This window comes from Cannabis sativa, chromosome 6 (genome assembly GCF_029168945.1).
Source record: "Cannabis sativa cultivar Pink pepper isolate KNU-18-1 chromosome 6, ASM2916894v1, whole genome shotgun sequence".
In the NCBI taxonomy this organism is placed as follows: Eukaryota; Viridiplantae; Streptophyta; class Magnoliopsida; order Rosales; family Cannabaceae; genus Cannabis; species Cannabis sativa.
Window position 1 is genome coordinate 13,029,078 of NC_083606.1, and position 23,523 is coordinate 13,052,600.

At 35.1% G+C, this 23,523-nt stretch overlaps 1 protein-coding gene and 1 long non-coding RNA gene across 2 annotated transcripts; one reads left to right on the forward strand and one right to left on the reverse strand.

The window, feature by feature from the left end:
• Positions 1 to 6,617: 6,617 nt before the first annotated feature.
• Positions 6,618 to 7,763, forward strand: LOC133039161 (uncharacterized). Its single transcript, XM_061117990.1, has 6 exons — positions 6,618 to 6,707; positions 6,806 to 6,904; positions 6,976 to 7,257; positions 7,360 to 7,398; positions 7,479 to 7,565; positions 7,674 to 7,763. Exons 1-6 carry the CDS (start codon positions 6,618 to 6,620, stop codon positions 7,761 to 7,763), a joined length of 687 nt encoding a protein of 228 aa, XP_060973973.1.
• An 8,342-nt stretch (positions 7,764 to 16,105) lies between these two features.
• LOC133038781 (uncharacterized) lies at positions 16,106 to 17,512 on the reverse strand. The gene is made up of 2 exons (XR_009688297.1): positions 16,958 to 17,512; positions 16,106 to 16,289 (listed from the first exon to the last, which is right to left on the reverse strand). It is a non-coding gene; the product is annotated as an uncharacterized LOC133038781 (long non-coding RNA).
• Between the last annotated feature and the right edge of the window lie 6,011 nt (positions 17,513 to 23,523).

The window sequence follows — 23,523 nt, forward strand, 5'->3', positions numbered from 1 at the left end:
AATTTTTCATCTAATTTCTAGGAAAAATATTTTTCAGATTGAAATAAAAAATATTTATCATCGTAAATTGCGAGTTCTATACAATCATCAAATATGCACATAAACCAACATGAACACATCCAATTCAACACAAATATCGTTTTAAATCCATATTTTATGAAAGTAAATCAATACCATGGCTCTGAGGGTAGTTGTTGTGGATTATTTTACCAGGATCTAGATTTACTACCATGTATGTTATTTAACATCCTAAATATGAATTTCTAAAACAATGGAATTTAAACACATATAAAGTGCAAGTTTTGTATCTTCTTCAGAGAAGATAATTGGTGGTTCATTCGACTTCGCTTTCTTTAATTGTTCAGGAGCAAATGCCGATGGTTCATTTTTCACTTCATTTATATATCTCTTTTGGGCATTATTACTATTTCCTACGAGGTGTGGACCTCCCAAAATTACCAAGATATCCTCGCCCTCAACAGGGGGAGGTTGCAATCTCTGATTGTTCGAGTTATTAGTGTTGTTAGGCTGGTTAGGCTTGTTTCTTTCATTTTTCACATACTGCCTAAAGTATGCCCGAGAGATCAAACTCTTAATCTCATCTTTTAGTTGTCGGCATTCCTCAGTGGTATGCCCTATATGCTTATGGAATCGACGGTATTTTGTTGAATCTTGCTTGTGCCTGGAGTGCCTCATTGGCTCGGGTTTGCAAAATGCAATCCTATTTTCATTAGCGAGGAAGATATTTTAGCTAGTTTCATTCAACTCAGTATATACCGAATAAATCGATACGTATTTGTCATGTTTTTCAATTTCTTTTTATTCTTGGATGATTCTTTTGAGTCATCCTTTCTTTTTGTGTTCGATCCACCAAGATTGTCTACTTTTGTTGTAATTGTGCTATTGCCGTACTTGTGCTAGGTTTGCTTCTCGAGCCAATTTTTAACAGCTTCATTTCAGTCCTCACTTCTTCTTTATGCACAAGTACTTGTGCTCTTTCATTGAACTCATTAATGTTCCTCACAAGGCGACCCTGGAGATCATCCCATAATTCACCTCCGGCTGTGGATAAGTCAGATGTGATTCCTGCCTGAAGTGATGTTAGTTGAATACTATCATTCAAGTTTCTGACTTTTTTAGCGACCGTGCTGAAGCGACTTAAATATGCCTTAAGAGACTCCCCACGGTGTTGCTTTACGTTGGTCAAGGATGATGCTTCAGGTCGACGGTCTCTTGCAGCTTGAAACTGCTTTTTAAAGTCCCTCGACAACTGTTCCCGGGATGTTATGGAATGATGGGTGAAATTATCGAACCAGCTGCTCTCAACCCCTGTTAAGGAGGTTGGTAATAAAATACAACACAAGTTATTCGAAACATTACTTGGTCGCATAATAGTGTTAAAGTTATTTAAATGAGGGACCGGGTCTGTGGTCCCATCGTACTGCGAGACATGTGGGTTCTTAAATCCCTGAGGAAATTCTGAATTTAAGATATCTGGATGGAATGGCTCGATTTCTTCATCTGAGTCGTAGCCTGGCAATTTACCATGTTCTCCATCTTGATATTTTTTGAATTTATCCTCTATTTCAATTATTCGTAGCTGGAAGTGATCCACTTGTTGCTAATTTGCATTTTGGTTAAATTGATGGTGCAAATCAGGTGTATTTTGGTTTAGACGCTCGTGAAGGTCAGGCTGTCTTCGATTTAGGTGCTCGCGAAGGTCAGGCTGCCTTTGTTCATAGTTGCTTATAGATATTGTCTCTGAGTAACTCTCGGATTGATAATTTCATGAGTTACTTATACATTCTCGGTTAGCATAATAACATCAAGATTTACTTCCTTCTCACGTTTGTCTACCTGACCGACTATGTCCTCGAGACCTTGATTGTTAGTGCTCGAGCTTGCTTCATCTCGCACTGGCCTTCCCCTTTGGAAGAGATTAGAAACACGTCCTCTATTCAAGTACGTGTGTACATTTTCTCTATCTGCTTGAGAAGGACGTTGAGGATATCTTGGAGGAAGTCCACTTGACCTTGGTTAATTTCCAGGGTTTCTCTCATTATGGCGAGGGATTCTCTAGTTCCCTGGTCAAGGCTGCCTTTCCTCTTCATTCATGTGAGATGCTTCTGACATGTCAGTTCGTTCATTCCCTTGGTTAGAAAATCCATGGAAAGTTTGTGGAACATCTCGTTGATGTTCTTGATTCCTTACATTATTAGGATTTGTTTGATTATCCATTGGGATATCCCTTGTATTCCCAGGTTGCTCTTCTTGGGTGTTTTGGGGATTCCCCTGGTTTGTATCCGGCCTCGTGGTCCTAGAGCCTTGAGGTCTTCCTCGCGGTCTTCTTACTATAGGATCAGATTGGTTCTGAGGAACTGTCCCTTGTGTAGCCCTGGCTGCTGTAGCTTCTCACTCCAACTCAGCATTTCGTCAGTTTGATTCAACCAAACATTGTCAAAGTTGCCTATTTTCCAACTCCACCAACGGTACGTACCTAGTTAGGTCATAAGCATCCTCACTCCTAAGCACGTATCTGGCAGAGTTATTGGCACTTTCGCTCCTTCTTTCTGGATTTTGATCACCATTACCATCGTTTCTCCTTGAACGTGGTGTTTCAGAGGTGTTGGGTCTTTGAGATCCCATGGGTTCCTTGTTAGGGTGATGGGTTATTTCCTCATATTGATTATTGTTGTGTTAATCTGTTGGGTTTTATGCCCTAAATAAAACTCATTTCAATATAATCAGATTTACTTATTAGTATAGATCAGAAATAACATTTAATGTTGCATGGTTCACATGATTTATTTCATGATTATATGTACATAATGTATGAATTCATCTGAAACCCTTTTCACATACTTGATCCTGTTTATTGTGTTGTCAACATATTGGAAAGTAAACATGACTATGTGAATAAAGTTTCCTAGATTTATCAGACACAGGGTTTTACTGATATGATAATCTACAACAGAATTTACTTGCATTTGGAGAAATGCTATGCTCTTTCCAGAGCATTGGTTAAAGTAAAGCTCAGGTTGGATGCATGGAGTATGCATCGGAAGGGACCGATATTGAACTTTGACTTAGATTTATTAAACTTACCGTAATATCTATTCAAGTCAATATCGCCTAGTTAATCCTAGATCAAATGATCTTAATCCTGTTATGATTAGGCTCGATCTCGAGAGGCTATTCGTGTTATTTGATTTGTTAGTTAAGCCTACTTTTGGGTTAGGGTGATACGTACATTTTGGGAATACGGTAGTGCAATTGAGTGGGAGCGCTAACATAAACATGGAATCTATAGCTTCTATCTCGCGAATAGTAAGTAAAGGATGATCTCCTTCGAGCTTGACCAAACGAAAATAAATGGTGGAGATCTCATTTCACATTATCTGAAATATCATTTATACGGGGTTAAGTGTTTTAAGGATAAAATACATTGTAGGGTGTAACGGTAATCTAATCCCTTTACAGTGTAGATCATTCATATAGAGGATCATGGATCAAATTAGGATTATAACAATGGATAACTAATGATGTGTCTATATGGTGGAACATATAGAGCATTCTATATACTGAGAGTGCAATTCTAAGTTCTATGCGTGGATTCAACGAAGAATTAATAAGTCAGTGAATTTAGGTTATAAATTCTTGATCTGCTTATTGGAAGCTCGATTATATAGACCCATGGTCCCCCCACTAGTTGAGATAATATTGCTTGTAAGACTCATATAATTGGTTTTGATTAATCAATTATAATTCTCAATTTAGACTATGTCTATTTGTGAATTTTTCACTAAGTAAGGGCGAAATTGTAAAGAAAGAGTTTTAGGGGCATATTTGTTAATTATGATACTTTGTATGGTTCAATTAATAAATATGATAAATGACAATATTATTTAATAATTATTTATAGTTATTAAATAGTAAGAATTGGCATTTAAATGGTTGAATTTAAAAATTAGCGTTTTTGAGAAAATCAGATGCAGAAAAGATAAAACTGCAAAATTGCAAAAAGTGAGGCCCAAATCCATACTGTACAGGGCCGACCACTTTTGTAGGGTTTTACCTCTGATATTTTCATTATTTTAATGCCAAATAATTCAAACCTAACCCTAGTGGAATGCTATAAATAGATAGTGAAGGGTTCAGGAAATTTACACTTAACTTTCACACTTTTCATTCAGAAAAACCTGAGCCTCTCTCTCTACCTTGGCCAACCACTCTCTCTCTCTCTTCTTCCTTAAAGATTTCGAAATTTCTTAGTGTTAGAGTAGTGCACACACACAGCAAGTGATACCTCAATCATAGTGAGGAAGATCGTGAAGAAAGACTTTCAGCAAGAAGGAGTTTCAACACTAAAGAATCAGAGAAAGAGATCCAGGTTCAGATATTGATAATGCTCTGCTACAAAAGGAATCAAGGGCTAGATATCTGAACGGAAGGAGTCATAATATTCCGCTGCACCCAATGTAAGGTTTACTAAACTTTATATGTGTTTATCGTTTTAGAAAGTTCATATTTAGGGTGTTAATCAACATACTTGTGAGTAGATCTAAGATCCTGGTAAAATAATTTCCAACATAATCATTATCAGCCATTAAATATGGGTAGATAATGTTTATTAGGAGGAATTTTTTTCTTATTTTTCATCACCAAGGCTCATAATGAGAGCACCAAACTGTTAACGCAGATTTTTATTAACTAAATTTATAGCCTCTTTGCAATAAATATAATATAGAAATAAATGTATAATTAATAAAAACCAGATATTTTACGTGGTTCTGTAGTTAAAATCTACATACTCCACGAGTCCTTATTATTAAAGATATTTATTGAGTACAGAATGCAATATTAGTATTTGAATAATAATATTTTTCCTCTCAAATTCATTGTCTCTTTTTCCATGGATTCTGTCCCTATTTATAGGAATATAGGTTGTTAGTTATTCTTTCAGGGATTGGTTCATGTATAACTGTTCATGAAACGTGAACACTCCCACATTTCATTTAACTACATATGGGATAATATCTAAAAACTATCCAATCGCTCTTTAAACTTATCCTCTTGACGATTATTATTGATTTAGAAGGTTGTGTCTTGTCAGATATGAGTTCTCCTTCTTGTCCATCTTAATAGGAAAAAATTACTAAGTGTTGGAAAATAATTCACCTCGTTGTATTTCTTTATTGGTATTAGCAATGTAAGGCGATCTTCTCGCTATGTGTAATGCAAGGCGGCTGTATGTTGCTACATTTAATTTGCTCATGTCGGAGAGTATCCTCTTCTTGTATATATAAATGAGCTTATCCTGAAGTAAATATATGTCTCGTCAATACCAGTTTAATAATTATTATTCTTGTCTCGCATAAGACTGAGCGGCCCACGTGCTTGAACATTATCTATTAAACTTATATTAAATAGGGACAACACTACACCAAAAATCAAGTTTAGTGACATTTTTATTAGTGGTATTTTTTAAAAAAATGTCACAATAATGATATTTTAATGACATTTGTTAAAACATGTAACTATAATGAGAATAAATGACATTTTAATTAGTGACATTTTTTTTAAAGTGTAACTATTGATATATTTTAGTGACATTTTGTAAAAAGTGTCATTAATTGTCAATATTTAAATTTAGTGTAACATTTTTAAAAATGTAACAAGAATAAATTAATAGTGGCATTTATAAAAATGACACCAAATATTAGATTTGGTGACATTTTGAAGTGCCATCTAATTAAGTATTTTTAGTGACATTTCAAAAGTGTTACTAGTAAAAAAAATTAGTGGAATTTTTAATTTTAACTTATTTTTTGAAATTATATTATTATACAAATTTATAAAGAAAAAAGTTTAAATTTAATTAATTTTGTAGACGTAGATGAAAAATAACTTAATAAATATAAATATTGTATCATAATAAAAGTTTTTAAATAAATAAAATTGATCTCCATAACAAAAGAATTAAGATAAATAAAATTTATAAATAAAGTACTCATAATACTACTACTACTACTACTAATAATAATAATAAAATACCTATATCACTAAGCTTCTTCATCCATATCATTTGCATCAAATGACACGGATGTATCAACAACTATATCTGGCATATCTTTCCTAACCAAACTAATATCTTCACTGTCAACATCGAGAGATGCACCGCAAACTTCAGTTTGCAAATAAGAAATTATTGTTTTTTCAAATGATTTTTTTAGCATTTTAGATCAGTAGTTGAATTAATTTTGAAATTTCTATTTAGTATATTTAAGATTGCTAATGCATGCTTTAAAACTTCTAGGAAAAATTTGATATTCCTCCTCTGGCAGAAAATTGGACTATGCGGTCTTGTGGTAAGGAACTTAAAAATTAGAAAGCTTATCTTAAGAGAACTTATTATTCGGAAACTTTATCTTTTGAGGAGCAAAAAAAATATAAGGACAAAAGAGTATATGCTGGGCAATGGGAGGAATTAATAAAATATTGGGCAACAGACGATGCAAAGGTATTTTTTCTTTTAATATTTAATTGAGTATATTATTTTTTTCATATTTCACTAATTTAATATTTATTAAATGTAATTTTATATATTGTTTTAGAAAATGAGTGCTACAAACAAAGCTAGTCGTGGTCAAAAGAAATACAACCATACAACTGGCACAAAACGTTTTGCACAAATTAGAGCAGCGCAGGTAAACTACAAAATTATTTGAGCATATAGATTGAACATTGCTTCGTAAGTATGCATACTTTGATTAATATTTAATTACAACTAAATATTCATTTGTAGAAAGAGAATGGTGGAAGTACACCAACACGTGATGCTATGTTTAACGTCTGCTATACAAAAAAAGATAAGAGTGTAACTGATACAACGAAAGAAGTAATGGTATGATCGAATATTTTTTAATTTATGCCTAGCTTGTTGTTTTATTACTTCTTAATTTATATTAATGATAGGTACAATTACAAGAGAAACAAGACTTGAATGAAGATGTATCAAAGGAAAAGGGTATGAATGACACTTTCTCTGAAGTAATGGGTAAAGAAAAATACGGATCAGTCCGTATGTACGGTTTTGGTGTTTGCCCATCTGACGTATGGGAAAACAAATCCACCAAGAAAGGAAATCAAAAGAAGTATATACAGACTCTAGAAGCTGAATTGAAAGAATTAAAATCTCAAGTTCAAGCCAACAAGCAAAATTACAATGCAAATGACACATCTATTATACCTGACATGGTTAGAGCTTTAATCTCTCTATTTTTTTTTTAATAATATCTCTTTAGTTTTTATTATTATTCCATATTTTTCAGTACTTAAAACTGAACATATTATGTGCAGGCTCTTAATTACAATGACAATGCCACTTCTTCACAACTGGTTACGTTTTAATTTTTCAAATGATTCAAAAAAATTATTAACCAATAAATTATGTTACTGATATGTTGTTATATATGTAGGCCAAAAAGCCTTGTATGTCACATAACAAGGAATCTCGACGTCAGTTGTGGTTTTCATCTTCAGCATATGATATTCCAATTGTTGAGGTAAATATTATTATTATTATATAGTTTAGTTATTACTTAAATATTAATATTTTTTATTAATGAATTTATTAATTTTTGTGTATTTTTATGTCATAATTTATTGTGTAGGTTGGTGAAATGGTTAATCTTAAGAGTGTTACTGCTGATCCTGAAACAATTGCTATTGGTCTAGTTGTTAATAAAGATTCATCAAAATAAGTTGGAGGAAAAGAGCTCGGAGATCATTATTCTGAAGTTGTTGTTCAAGTTTGTATCAACCCCGACGAGGAATTAATTAGACTATATGGACAATGCAAGACAATTGGTGAAGTTGTTGGAGCATCTATTGCATGGCCAACAACATTTTTGGTAACAATTAAATACATATTTAAACTTTTCATTATATATGTATATGGATGATTATTTATTTGTTATTTATTGTGCTAAAAATTATGCAGGTTTCACGAAAATCAGATAAACAACTTCATGATTCAATGATGTGACTTTACTAACATAGAAAAATAGACTCAATTATAAATATTTTTTTTTTTTTATTTTTATTGATGTTGTATAAATAGTTTGTATACAATTTTTATTATTATTGTTCATGTTTGTTGTAAGAATACAAAATTATTATGTATTATATTTTTATATTGTTGAAATATTTATGTAACAAACTTATTTTAGTTTAAGAATGTTAATATAAATTATATTTATTCCCCTTTTATGTTTAGAGTATTTTTATATATTATTGACTTTTATGTTTAGAGTTTTTTTTTTTAATACATATATAAATTAAATAAGAAATAAAAAGATGAGTAAAATTAGAAAATTACGATGATTTATATATATATATATAAAATTCTATTATTTTAATTAAAAATAAATAATACATTATATATAATTTTTAGTGGCCTTTTAAAAAAATGTCACTAGTATAATTTTTTACATTTTCAAAATGTCACTATATTATTTTTTAAACATTAAATATATAAATAATAAATATTATGGTGACATTTGAAATTGCCACAATTTATATTTAGGTGACATTTTCAAATGTGACTAGAAAACTAATTAGTGACATTTGAATTTTTAATCACATTAGCATAGCTTACATTTTATAAAAATGCTACTAAAATATAAAATGTCACTAAATATTAGTAACAGTGACATTTTAAAAATGCCACTAATTAGAGTTGGGAAATTTCAATTTTTGACCCTAATAATACAACCTATATCAAAATTTATACCCCTTTATAATTTGTACAAATTTAGTCCATTAATTACATGAACTTCCCATTTTACCCTTTTTTTTTAAAAAAAAAATAAAAGCTAAAATCTGAAAGTGTATTTCTCTCTCTCTCTCTTCCCTCTTCCCTCTCTCTCGTGCACCACTCTCTCTCTCTAGGAAAAAATTGAAAAATTTATGAAAAAATTTCCCTCTATCCGTCCCACTCTCTTTATTTGCTGTTGCATGGTTGTTTTCTCGGTGGGTGTTGGTGGAAAACCGAAGCACAATACAACATCACTCAAGAATCTTACACCATTATAATGGGTAAGTTGCATTTTAAGCATTTTGTTTGACTTTATGTAGTTTAAAATTGTTATACGTGTGTTTATTGTTGGAACTGCTGTTTTTTGGTCTGAAATTGTTGAGATCTGGCAGATCTGGTTTTCAGTCGATTTCTGGGTTTTCCAGTATTATCGATGATATGTCGATGGTTTGTCGATGATTATAGAGGAAAGGTCAGTGACGACCATTATCGACGTTATGTCGACGTTATGTCGACATGTTGTCGACATCATGCAACCAACTTTGGGATTAACTATTTGTCGACATTTTGTCGACAGAATGTCGACAACAAGCATTTTTGTTGTTTTTAAGAAGTTGTCGATATTTTGTCGACATGATGTCGACAAAATATCGATGCAATGGAAAAATACCGTGGATAAAACATAAACATAAACATAACATTGACAGAAAATAAAGTTCATTAAAAATAACAAAAAAAAAACATAAAAAAAAAAAACAGAAAATAAAAGTTCATAAAAAAAAAAAACATTAAATAAAACCCACAAACCATAACATAAGAAATTATTTTTTTTTAAATTCTTTGGCTTGTGGGTGAGCCTTGCAATACTTGCATAATGTTCCAGGCTTCACCGGTTTACCGTTGAAGATGCCCAGTTTGCAACGACGGAATCCTTCGGGGAACCCAGGTGGTGGAGCCGGCCATACACCAGTTTTGTAAAATTCTCTTTCAAGTTGCATGAACCTGAACTCGTTACCGTTTCGCTCTCTTTCGAAAGCTCGAGCGGCGTCCAAAACTTTCTGCATTGCAGGAGTAACTATGCCAACATCAGGCTCCTGCTTCAGCTCCTCAGGAGTTAGGATGGGGAATTTGCCGTTCTTTCTTGGGGCCATATTTCAAACTTAAGAGAATAAGAGAAATTTTTAAGAGTAAGAGATAGGTAGAATACAAGAGCACTTATGAATAAGATTTCCCTTTGCTTTTATAGAGCAGTAAAAATGTTGGGAATGTATGAAAATTTAATGGTCATTAAATGCGTAACTGTACAGGGAAAACGCATGAAATGGCGTATTTGTCGACAAAATGTAGATACTATGTCGACATCTTATCGACAACATGCCAATTTAGTGTCACTGCTAACACATTTGTCGACGACATGTCGACTTCATGTCGATATGTTGTCGATAGGACACGTGTCTGACATGCAACGTTTCAGTTGGGAAGGGTTGTTGGGAACGTATGTAAAATTTATTAACATTTAATGTGCAACCGTTTTTAATTGTCGATTGAATGTCGATGGTATGTCGATAGTATGTCGATGACGAGCATGGTTGTTGTTGTTGTCGATTGTATGTCGATAATATGTCGACACAATGTCGACAATCAGTGGCCTAATTTCTGGTGTTGTGCTTCTCGACATTATGTCTATTGATATCGATGGGATGTCGATTTTTATTTTTTTTTGGTGTTTTTTCCTTTACTCACCTTGTTTTTTTGGTTTGCAATTGCAGGAGACAAAGTGTTCCTTGTTGTATCGTACGATGGTGTTTGGTTATGTGAGAATTATAATTGGATCTACAAAGCAAATAGCAGCTTGACGTTGACGATTACAACCGAGACAACCCTACAAGAACTGCGACAAATTTTATATGAAGAGTTGGAAGTTGATCCGGTAGCGTATGATTTAAAGTTGGAGATTTGTTCCTTGTACATGAAGGGAAAAATGGTTGCGCCAGAGGTTATTAAGAGAGAACGCCAACTGAGAACGTTTTTAGAGATGAGGGCAACAATGTCAAATACAGAGTTTATGCCATTATTCGTGACCAAGGTGAGAAAAGTTGGGAATTCGGAGCCTACGCCGCCTACTAATCCTCTCCCTCGGAGTGTGGTAGGGTCTTGCGTTCCCGAAACAGATGTTGGGATTGGTGTGAATGAGGAGGTTCCGGCCAATTTAGAGGTTCCGACCAATTTTGATGTTCCGACCAATGTAGGGCAAGAACAAGAAGCGACAGGATTTCATCAGTTTGAAGAGTTCGATACACCCTTCTACAATAATGATCCTATTGTAGATTTGAATATGGACGATGACCATGATTTAGCAGTCGATGAACCCGTAGCGGGACCATTGTTGAGGTTAGAGTGTGTACCGAGTAACCAAGGTACACAGCGAGAACGACAACCTCGTAGTGAAAATCGCACTACACCCGGAACTAGCGATAGTCGACCGGGCGAATCGAAGAACATGCTCGTCATGCAACGTTCTCAACGTTCTCCTCTTTCGAAGTTTGTACCAAGTTCAAAGCTCCCATGTGGACAAAGGAAGATATAATGGAAAATCATGAGCTAACTACTTGTTTACAAAGTAAGGAAGCAGGGGTGATAGAGCTTGGTAATTTTTATGAAAACAAGGAAGAACTGAGACAAGTTGTGGGTAGGTTTGCCCTTAATAACAATTTCGAGTGGATGGTGAAGAAGTCATCCCCTGATGTGTTGTACGTTACATGCAAGGCTCCAGATTGTAAATGGAGATTGAGGGGGAGGAAGAAGATGCATTCTGACAACTTTGAGGTCACTGTATTTCACAATGAACACACATGTAACTTGAATGCGAGACGTTCAGATCACCGTCAAGCAGCACCATGGGTAGTTGGCCACCTTATTAAGGGGAAGTACACCCAAGACGGAACTAAGTACAAGGCTAAAGACATACAGAAGGACATGTTTGACAACTACGGTATCAGTATGAGTTATGTGAAGGCGTGGAGGTGCAGGGAGATGGGACTTACGTATGCTAGGGGTACGCCTGAGTTTTCATACATGAAGCTTCCTGGGTACTTGTACATGCCGGGAACGTAAGAATCCAGTACCATTACTGACTTGTACTTAGAGGATGAGCGGTTCAAGTACTGTTTTATATCACTCGGTGCATGTAGAAGGGGCTTTTCTTTTTGTCGTCCTGTTTTGAGTATCGATGGCACCTTCTTGAAGACGAAGTACGGCGGTATAATGTTAGTTGTTGTGGCATACGATGCGAACAACCAATTGTTGCCGGTTGCTTATGGTATCGTTGACAGTGAGAATAACGACTCCTGGACGTATTTCTTACAGAAGTTGAGGGTAGCAATTGGCGTGGTTGAGAACTTAGTGTTTGTGTTAGATAGGCATCAAAGCATTGATCATGCTGTTGAACTCGTTTTTCCCGAAGCGTCCATCGTGCATGCTATCACCACATTGTTATGAACGTGAACGCCAAATTCAAGACTGATGCTTTTCACAACCAAATATATAATGTTGCTTACGCATGGTCGAAGACTGAATGCGATAGAGAGTTCGAGAAGCTTAGAAAGATGAATCCGGCCATTGCTGCATATGTGGAGAGTATAGGGTTTGAGAAGTGGGCTCACCCTTATTGTTTGGGCGATAGATACAACATCATGACGAGCAACGCTGAAAGCTTCAATAGTGTCACGAAGAGTTCAGGAAATATCCAATAACTACTTTGGTTGAATTTATCAAGTTCACACTCCAATCGTGGTTCGCTGATCGCCTCGAAAATGCTGACAAATGTGCCACCCCTTTGGCCACGCTCTTCGAAAAAAACTTGGCAAAAATTCATGAAAATGCAAGGTACAGGCGCGTCCAACGAAATGGAGCCAATTTGTATAACGTTGGTAGGGGACCTAACGGTGAAAGAGGTGGTGATGTGAATCTAGTTGAAAAAACATGCACCTGCGGCGTGTTCACGTTATTGAAACTCCCTTGCCTTCATGCATGTGCCGCGGCATTGAAAACGAACACAAGTGTGTACACGCTTTGCTCACCTTATTATTCAAAAGAAACGTGGAGGAAGATTTACGATGATACCATCAATCTCGCTGGTGACGAGGATGATTGGGTTCTCCTGTAACACATCAAGAATATGAAAGTTGGGGTACCTGTGGAAAAGAAGCACATAGGTCGTCCAAGAAAAAGCAACGGCGGAAGAAGACGGGAGAACCGTTTCCGTCCGAGTGATAAAAAGGTTACGTACCACGAAACTGCAGCCGCTGTGGTGCTTCAGGCCACAACAGAGCAACATGCAAAGCCCGCATCTGAGGCGTCTTGTACGTATTCGTTGGGAAATTTGATATATTGTAATGATGCATATTTTGTCATAGTTATTTTTGTTGAGGTTGAATATTTTTCAAATATTTTAATTATTTTTAGGTTTAATAGTTATTTTTGTTGAATAATGTTGATATTTTATATTTGAAACCACGTATAATTATCAAAATTTGAACGAAAAGAAAATCTATATATACATAATCGTAATGTTAATTACACAAAATATGCAATGTCCCAATAATTACACATATAATCAGCCGACATTTTGGTAAAATAAATCGACACACCACCGATTGACGAAACATGGCTATCCGTCCGGCGTCACATCGGTCAATCCACGCCGCATCATGAGATGCTCCACATACTCAATGCAATACACGCCACAATCACCACTAAATGCAAAATAAAATGTAAAGTCGGTCTAACGTAAAACATATTTTAATACTATAGTACTTTTTTATCGCTATGTACTCGGTTGCCGACTTCGGAACTAAGTCGTGAGTGGCTCGAGTCGCGTGCATTTTTGGAAGCACCGTGATGTCACCGTTAGCTAACGCCATGATCCGGTTGTTATGTGGAAATTCCCCCGATTGCAAGGATTAGCGAGGGCGGCGGTTCGACCAAACCTTCAAGATGGGTTCCATGGCGGTCCAATGACGGTACGCCGGAATCACGGTCGTAGACATTAATTTTCCACGGCTCTATGTCGACTTCAACCGTGACCCGGTGTCTTGCCGTGGGAAGGTGCGAACGAAGTAAATAAACTCGTTACCCCTCCATCTCTCAAAGACTTGGGACCGTAATTACGGAGAACAACGAAACAATTAACAAACCATAATAATCTTCCCAAACAATTAACATTTAAAATCTTACTAAAACAATACCTTATGAAACCCCGTGCGGTAGTCCGGGATATATTCCTCCCATTTAAAGTTTTTCCTCGGACCCTTGTGGCTCGTCCATGCACCGCCGATCATGGCGGTCACGAATGTGGAGAGAATGATACCCTTCGAGGAAATGTCGGTGGATAGTCGGTGCGTCGCCTCCTCGGCATATGCATTGCTTTGCATCTATATGCCGCATATAAACGGAAATATCGATTACACAAAAAAATATATTAATTGCACATAAAGTTGTAAAGTGAAGTAATATTATAAAATACTTTACTTACGTCATCCGTAAGCCATTCCTTTGGTGTGAGCATTATCCAAAAGAATCCCGGACCGTAATCACCACTTCTCAAATCCCGAAGTCGGTGGTTCGGAATGAGTCCAACACACCACTTTCGGAAAGTGGTTAACAATTTCTCATCCGGTGGCTCCAGGGGATCAAAAGTCGAAGATGGCCTATGTCTCCTCTTCATCTCCGTATAGTCACCGAACCATACAGGAGGCTTTCTCTTCCTCTTCCGACTCTTAACCACTTGCGGGTTGTGCCTCTATGGACGAATCTCACCCTGCGACTCGGTGTCATGTACATGGATAAGAGGTTGTGCCTCGATCGGAGTCGCCGGAGCTCCCTCATAAGGATCGTAATCGTCGGGGAAGACCTCATCCTCTTCTACCGGGGGTGAAGCAGGTGGTGGTGGGGTAGATGGATCCGCTGGGGCCTCCGTGCCGAAGCCGTCGTTGGCGGACGATTCAACATGGCCAATATGTGTCCGAGCCGCTCCATAATTACGTTCGACCACCCTTCGCCCTCTACATGGCTGGTCTCGTATGCCTTCTTCAGCTCGACATGAGCAGCATACAGACCCTGAGTGTCACCCTCGATCCTATCCAACCGAGCCACTAAATCAGTGTACTCGGCACCCCGAACGCCTGATGCAGATGGTGCACCGGGCCGAGGTTACGAAGCGATGGCCTTTGAAAAAATATATATCAAAAAAATACGGTAAGCATACGATATACCCTCCACTATATAAAAAAAATAATAAAAAATAAAGACATAAAAAAAGTTCCGTAAATTGGTACCCGAGTGTCTCTTTCCCGAGTGTACGGGACCCGAGTCTCCGGTACCCGACTACCCGCCTCGGCCTGCCGTGTCATCCACGGCATCATCAACCGTGTTCTCCACACCATCGTAAGATATTGTCCTCACAAATGCCTCCTCCTCGGTCCGTGGAAGTAGCCCCTTCACCACTTCCAGTTACGTTTATGGTTTAACAAATATCAAAATAAAACCATTTAGCATTTATTACAAGCATTTATGTTAAATAATTATTCGTAACATAAGTGAAAATCATACCCGTCTAGAAAATAATGCGCCGACGTCTTTCTTCCCAATATCGCCTTTGCTCGTCCGCTAAGCATCCTGGGGAACCGAATCCCGTGGTTCGTGCCATACCTCTTGCCAACCTCCAAAATGGCCTCGTACGCCCAATATTGGACTGCAGGTGCGAAGCCATATGCTGTGTATTTGCACTCGTGCTGAACATCCGAACTCAGCTTCTTCTCGTAGTTGGCCTTCTGTTTCAACATGTCTTTCTGAAGCGAGTGCATGAGTCTGGCGAATGAGTGCTTCCCCCAAGGAATCCGAAAGAAGAACTCGAGGTCTTCCACATATCTAATGATGTGAGGCGTGATCAGCGCGTTGGCCTCGCGGCCCAGAAGCACTGACTCCACAAACAAGCACAAGCCGAGCTTGTACAAGTCTTCCGGTTACGGCGGTTTGTGAACTGAAGTTGGAGTGCTTCTGTCTTCACACTATCAGACCGGTTGAAATATTTGTTGATCAATCGGTCTGACCCCGAGCGCGCGACCTGCGCAGCCTTCTCCTCTTCTGTTGGCCCCGAGGAGAAGTCCAAACCCGTAATGAGTGCAAACTCCAGCACCCCGAATCGGACCTCCTTCCGACCAACATAAAACCTCATCCTCAACTCCTCCTGAGCATCCACTTTCATTTTGTGGAGCATCAGCTGGTGAAATAACACCGAGGAGAATGTCAGTGGTACGGCATTCCAGAAGCTCCCGAAACGGCTTTCCTTCGCCGTGTTATTAAGGTTGAACTCCTCAAACCGAGCTTTAATTTTTGCAAAAATTCCAGTGCCCCTATATGTGACGCGGCCAGTGAAATGCTCGGGTGCTGGAATAATGAGTCTGGGAGCCATCTGAAAAAACAAAAAAACAAATAAATAAAGCTGCTAAAAAAATTTAAAATTGTCGACATAACATCGACATCATGTCGATATTCAGTCGACATTATCTAACAGTAAGCACACAAAAATTTCAAAACAAATATGTCGACATTATGTCGACATACCCTCGACATTATGTCGACATTATCAAAAGCAGAGAAAATACTTACATGTCGACAAAATGTCGATATCCTGTCGACATTCAGTCGACAATTCAAACAAATAACAATTACACAATATATCGACATACTGTCGACATACAGTCGACATTCAGTCGTCAATACAACCTAACAATCAACATGTTCATTTAATCGACATACCATCGACATACTGTCGATAAGTCGTCGACAATATAGGGCAAAAATACTCTTAAAATACCAGTCGACATCCTATCGACATACAAGCGATATCCTATCGACATACAAATTACAGTAACATTCAAACAGACACTCAATCTATCGACATCCTATCGATAACCTATCGACATGTCATCGATAACCCTGTAATTTACACAGATTTCATTGAAACACTACACCTAAAGATCACAAATGCTACACAAAATCCACTAATCTCAACAACATGCAATAATTGGCATCCAAATCTATGAAAAATGTATTTTTTTCTCAAAACATAAACATTACCTTTTAATGATCACGGGTGGTGGTGGCGACGGGTACTGCTCGTGGTGGCGAAGGCCTCTGTTCGGTGTCGACGATCACGGGTGGTGGTGGTGGCGACGTTTTGTGGTCCGTGGTGGTTCGTGGTGGTTCGTGGTGGTCACTGGGTCGTGGTGGTGGTCCGTGGTGGTTCGTGGTTGGGTCGGGGTCGTGGGTGGATGGCCGGAGTGGGTCGGGGACGTGGGTGGATGGCCGGAGTGGGTCGTGATGTTGGGTCGATGTCGAAGAGGGATAGGGAACGACAGAGAGAGAGATGGAACGACAGAGAGAGAGAGAGAGAGAGAGAGAGAGAGAGAGAGAGAGAGAGAGAGAGAGAGAGAGAGAGAGAGAGAGAGAGAGAGAGAGAGAGAGAGAGAGAGAGAGTGAAAGAGAGGGAAAGACGGAAAGAGAGTGTGAATAGGAAAATTAAATTTGAGGGGTATTTTGGGTACAAATGAGTAATAGTGGAATTAATTTGTATAAATTAGTGGAGGGTATATATTTTGAAATGGGGTATTTTATTAGGGTCAAAAATTGAAATTTCCCTTAGAGTTTTTGGTGTAGTGCAAGTTATTTTAAATTGCATTTGAGGATACATCATTATTATATTATCAAAGTTGATTCACATTCCTTCTGTAGGACACGTGTCAGCCTCGTGTATATAACTGAATTTTGGGTATAACACCTAAGAATAATTTTGTTATAGCGCAAATAAATTACATAGAGTAGTGCTCCTAGTGTGGTCGTTCGAAGATCCTTAAAAATCGTTATAGATTTGAGCATTTGTCTCAGTTTCATATTTTTTATGTCAACCACAAAATTATTATGTATTATTCATAAATTTAATTCAATCTAAAATATTATGAATATTTTATGAAACTTAATGTGCTAATTTTTAACTAATTTGCATGTTAAAATTTTATTTATAATTTATTTAGCACTTTAAATTAAGATTAACGTCTTATATGATCCATATATTTTATATAATTAAGAATGTGTGGTTGCTTCCTAATTATTTAAATTTATATGAACCACTTAAAAATATTATATTTATGATTAAATTTTATGAAGTTTTATGAGTATAGTATAATATTACAAAAATTAATTAAATATATTTAAATTTTAAATATTTACAGATGCTCATACATTATAATGAACTACATGTATATAAGCATAAAAATAAATCATACAATTAAGTCATAACATTAAATCATACATATAATAACTTACATATAATAACTTAGAAATAATTATGCTAATATAATGAATGTTGTATGAATAATAGTAAATATACATACAAAATTTATATAATTTTATTTGTATGCATAAATATAAAGTCCATATAATTAATGTATGTGCTAAAAATAAATATTAATTATCTAGCACAATTATGGAATAAATCAAACATGTAAGATCATATAATAACTTAAATAATTGTACAAATAGTAAATTTTTATAATTAAAATAAATATAAATTAATACAATTAATTATATTAAAATGAATTAAATGCGAAAACTCTATAAAATAGCAGATTATCAAAATCAATTAATTCAGTCAATAAATTACTTAATTTAGTAATAAATATAACAATTCAAAACTTATTATAACATTAAAAATGTGCGCATTATCAAAATTATTATTATTAAAAATTACATGCCTAAATAAATCATGTAATTAATTACTAAATTAAAATTTTCTAATTTTTAATTTATATTAAATAACATATTTTTATATAAAAAATGTGGCTATCTAATGATTTTTGTTAGTTTAACGGAATATTTAAGAATATAAGAATATTATGTTAAATTTAACGGTGTTAGTAGGTTTAGTTTAATAAATATTAGTATTATTAATTTTAGAATGATTTAAATATCTATAAATTTTAATATTTTTTAAGTTAATTAAACTTATACTAATTTTATATTAATTTATATATATATATTAATATATTATTTGTGACATTATTATTTTTAAATATTGGACAGTATGTTCAATTTTACTATTCTTAAAATTTATATTTATTTTAATTCAAATAAAAAAATTATATTTATTTTCTTCAAATTTTTAAAACTTTAAATATTTAAAAGTAACACAAAATTACAAAATTAATTAATTTTCTTTAATTTATAAAATTTTAAAAATACACATAACAAAAATAAAAATAAAAATAAAAATAAAAAATATAACTAAATATACGTGTAATGCATGTAATAATAACCTAATAAATACTATAGGGAAATTCTATAATGCACCCCCTTAAAAGGGATATACCGATACATCTCTATCTGTTTTAGTATCCGAAATAATTTTTTAGTCAAATTTTTTCTCATGGTCATGTAAATTATACTTATTTAAGACATCCTGCAAAATTTTAAGAAATTCGGAAAAGTTTAACACGTCGAAAACTGCGTTCAAATAGTGTGTTGCACGTGTGATTATTTTATTTTATACGCGTGTAAAATAGACTGTTTGAACATTGTTTTCTATATTGTAAATTATTCCGAATTTCTTAAAATTTTGTAGGATATCTTAAATAGCTATAATGTACATGAATATGAAAAAAAATTAGACTAAATTTTTTTTCTAGATGCCAAAATAAGTAGAGGGTGCATCAATGCATCCATTTTAAGGGGGTGCATTATAGAATCACCCAATACTATAAATATATGTTGTAGGGTAATTCTACAATGCACCCTCTTAAAAGGGATGTACTGATACACCCTTGACTTGTTTCGGCATCCAGAAAAAAATCTTATTCTAATTTTTTTTCATATTCATGTACGTTATAGTTATTTAAGATAACCTACAAAATTTTGAGAAATTCCGAATAATTTATAATATAGAAAACAATGTTCAAACAGTCTATTTTACACGCGTATAAAATAAAATAGTCACGCGTGCAATACACTGTTTGAACGTAGTTTTCGGCGTGTTAAACTTTTTCAAATTTTTCAAAATTTTGCAGGATGTCTTAAATAACTATAACGTACATGACCATGAGAAAAAATTTGACTAAAAAATTATTTTGGGTGCTAAAACAGATAAGGGTGCATTAATATATTTATTTTAAGGGGGTGCATTGTAGAATTTCTCTATGTTATAAATAAAAAAGAAAATAAATTGAGATTCCAAAATAAATAAAAATCTATAAAATTTTCAGAATTTTTTTTTTTTTTAAGAAACTGTCCATCTATAAACGACATGTAGTTTTTCTTCATATGAGAAAATGACGTGTATTTTTTAACAAAAAGATTACGCGTTATTTTCCGAAAATGTATGTCGTTTTCCTTTGTTTTCAACCTCCATATCCTACTGAGAGTGGCACCTTTGTATTTTTATATTTTAGGAAAAATAAAATTTTGTTTTTGTTTTGTGGCTATGAATATATTCCATAATATTGTATATATTTTAGGGCAGCTTTCATCCTTAATTTATGTGATCGAAAAGTGAGCCCACCATCATATATACTCCAAAATTTTAATTTGATGTTTCAGATTCAAAGTAGCTATCTCTTTATTTTTAACTTATATTATCTCAATTTGTGGGAGTAAAGATACAAAAATAGTGTCCAAACTCCAAGTACATTATTGCAGTGTCCATTGCAAAATGTGCCAACTTATCCATTTTACATCGATCCTCATTGTTTTTAAAACTAATGCCAAATGCTTGCTATTTGATAAATTCATATTTCTCATACAATATAAATGTATATTTGTAATTACTTATTTATTATCAATTAACAAAAAATAATTAGTTTTTCCATAATTTTACATAGGAATGTTTATAGGGAAATTCTTTTTTTTTTCTTCTTTTGAGAAAATTGTCGCAACAATAGAGAAAATAAAATAGAAAATTTCACCTATCTAAGATATGTCTTGATCCAGAGCATATTTTGTTAAACCATGTACAACTTGGTTAATATTTCTCCTAATATGAGAATTAATAACTCTAAGAAAAAAAAAAAAAAAGACAACAAACATCTGAAATTAAATCTTCAAAGCATGATAAATCCATAATATAGAACTCAAAGCATTAGAAACCCGCGAAGCATTAATATCATTACGAGTAATTGGCAATTGCAACTATAACACCCAATTTAGGTTATAAAAAAGAGCATGAGCTTCCATTTCATTCGAACAAAACATCCTTGAACTGACTTTAAAAGACCAGCAACTACCTGACCTTGATGATTTTGAATAATCACACCCACAACAAGAACTTTTGATACTAACTTCAGAGTCACATCTATGTTTAGTTTTAACCCAGGTGTATTAGGAGGCTAACAAGGAACCCCCTCAGATGGTTAGGCTATTGTTCTTGCATTTCACACTGGGGGGGTCATGCACAGTATTCCATTGTTGGTGAGACCCTCTAGCTGTAAGAAACTTTTCCAAATAAATTGAAGCATAAGAAGTTGTATGAGAACTATCATGTTAGTTCATCCATGAAATTTTTTATCTCTCTCAAACCATATAGCCCACGTGTAACGTCCTCGCTTCAAGCCTCCATTGAGCCTTCCTCCACGCACTCATGGCTCTTATACACGGGCACGCCACAATGGCTGCTTCATGGACTGACGACTGGCCCTACAGACCAACACAAGTGTTTCCAGCATGCTTTGCCCTCACTCCCACGCTTCCTGAGAAAACTTTCTAGGAGGTCTCCCATCCTGAAATTACCCCAGGTCAAGCACGCTTAATTGTAGAGTTCTTTCGTGATGGGCTACCAGAAAACAAGATGCACCTTGTTGATATAGGTAGTACTAATCAATCCATTTAAGCCCTCTTCAACTGTGTAGTCCCATACCTATACAGTCTCAGAATCATCACACTTGACCTTCCCCAGGCGATGTGGGATTGCACAGCTTACCTGGTATTTCCCGTTACAGATCACGGGACTACTGACTGTAATAATCACCCCCTTTACGAGGTCCGACGTCCTCGTCGAACACACTTTTGGCCGGGTTAAGGCTTTGATACAATTTCTAACGTCCTTGCTTCAAGCCTCTATTGGGCCTTCCCCCACGAACTCATGGCTCTTATACACGAGCACGCCACTCTGGCTGCTTCATGGAATGACGACTGGCCCTACAAACCAACACAAGTGTTTCTGGCGTGCTTTGTCCTCACTCACACTCTTCTTGGAAAAAATTTCCAGGAGGTTACCCATCCTAAAATTACCCCAGGTCAAGCACACTTAACTATGAAGTTCTTTCGTGATGGGCTACCAAAAAACAAGATGCACCTTGTTAATATAGGTAGTATCAATCAATCCATTTAAGCCCTCTTCAACTGTGTAGTCCCGTACTTACACAATCACATAATCATCACACTTTACCTTCCCTAGGCAATGTGGGATTGCACAGCTTACTCAGTATTTTCCCTTATGGATTACGGGACTACTGACTGTCACACCACGTGATACAGATGATCAATTCAAAATTACGGATCATGTATCACACTTCAATCATAATTCTAAAGATATCGTCCTCAAATTTCACCCCCAAGGGAGTTATAAAAATAAACTCAAGGTTATCCGCAGTGGGACCCACCGGGCTTTGAAAAATGGCTATCACCAATAAGAGCTAATTTTCACTGTTATATCACCATCTACGGTTAGAAACATCTAATTTGTATTTTTCCTTTTTTTGTGGGCCTCCTTCACCTATAAAAGGAGAGCTCCATAAGCTCATTTTTTAAGTTCAAAAAACTACCCACAAGGTCAGAGCTTCTCTTTTAGAAATTGGAGCTTCTGACACTTAGTCTCTTTCTGCAGTTACCATCTCGTGAGAAATAAAAACTTAAAGTAGACGTAGCTCCATTATTATCGTGATACAGGCAGTGAATTACTATAAAGTTGATGTGTCTCTCTTATAATTGCTTAACTAATTTTTCATTCTCGCTAATCTAGCGAGCGGGTGTGGCTTAGAAGTCTAGTCTAGAATTTTGAGTCAACAAGCCTGCCATCGATAAACCATCGATACTCAATTGAAATACCAAGCAAAAATAAATATCATTTCTTTGTATTTTAATTGATTATCGATCGTTTATTGTTAGTATATCGATGGTAGACTGATATTTTTTTCTTGGTTTTATAATTGATTATCGATGGTTTATCGATAGTATGTCGATGGTTTATCGATTGTATATTGATGGTTTATCGATAATTTCTTCTTGTGAGATTAAGTTTGCTATTTTTGGCTATATTATGTCCTAGAATGAAATTATATCGATATACCATCAAAAAATTATCAAAAATTATTCGCCTTAACTTTAATACAACAATCATCGAAATAGTATCGATATACCATCAAAGAAGTATAAAAAATTATCCTCCCTTATCTTCTTACCCTAATTGTCGAGAAGATATCAATACATAATAAAAAAAGTATCGATAATTTGTTAAAAAATCTAGTTTGGTGAGAAAATTAGATCTCGCCATTTCAAAGAAAAAAAAAACTAGCAAAATAATACCAATACAAACAACAACCACACATAGCTCTATAAAAAAATAAACTACATACTAATCTAAATGTTTAAGAAATTCTTTG

What these genes read in the sequence shown, in the direction of transcription:
- LOC133039161 (XM_061117990.1), top strand. Translation starts at nt 6,618, where the DNA reads ATGAGTGCTACAAACAAAGCTAGTCGTGGTCAAAAGAAATACAACCAT. An exon ending in CACAAATTAGAGCAGCGCAG is followed by an intron (nt 6,708 to 6,805) that starts GTAAACTACAAA and finishes ATTCATTTGTAG; the next exon opens with AAAGAGAATGGTGGAAGTAC. An exon ending in ATGATATTCCAATTGTTGAG is followed by an intron (nt 7,566 to 7,673) that starts GTAAATATTATT and finishes TTTATTGTGTAG; the next exon opens with GTTGGTGAAATGGTTAATCT.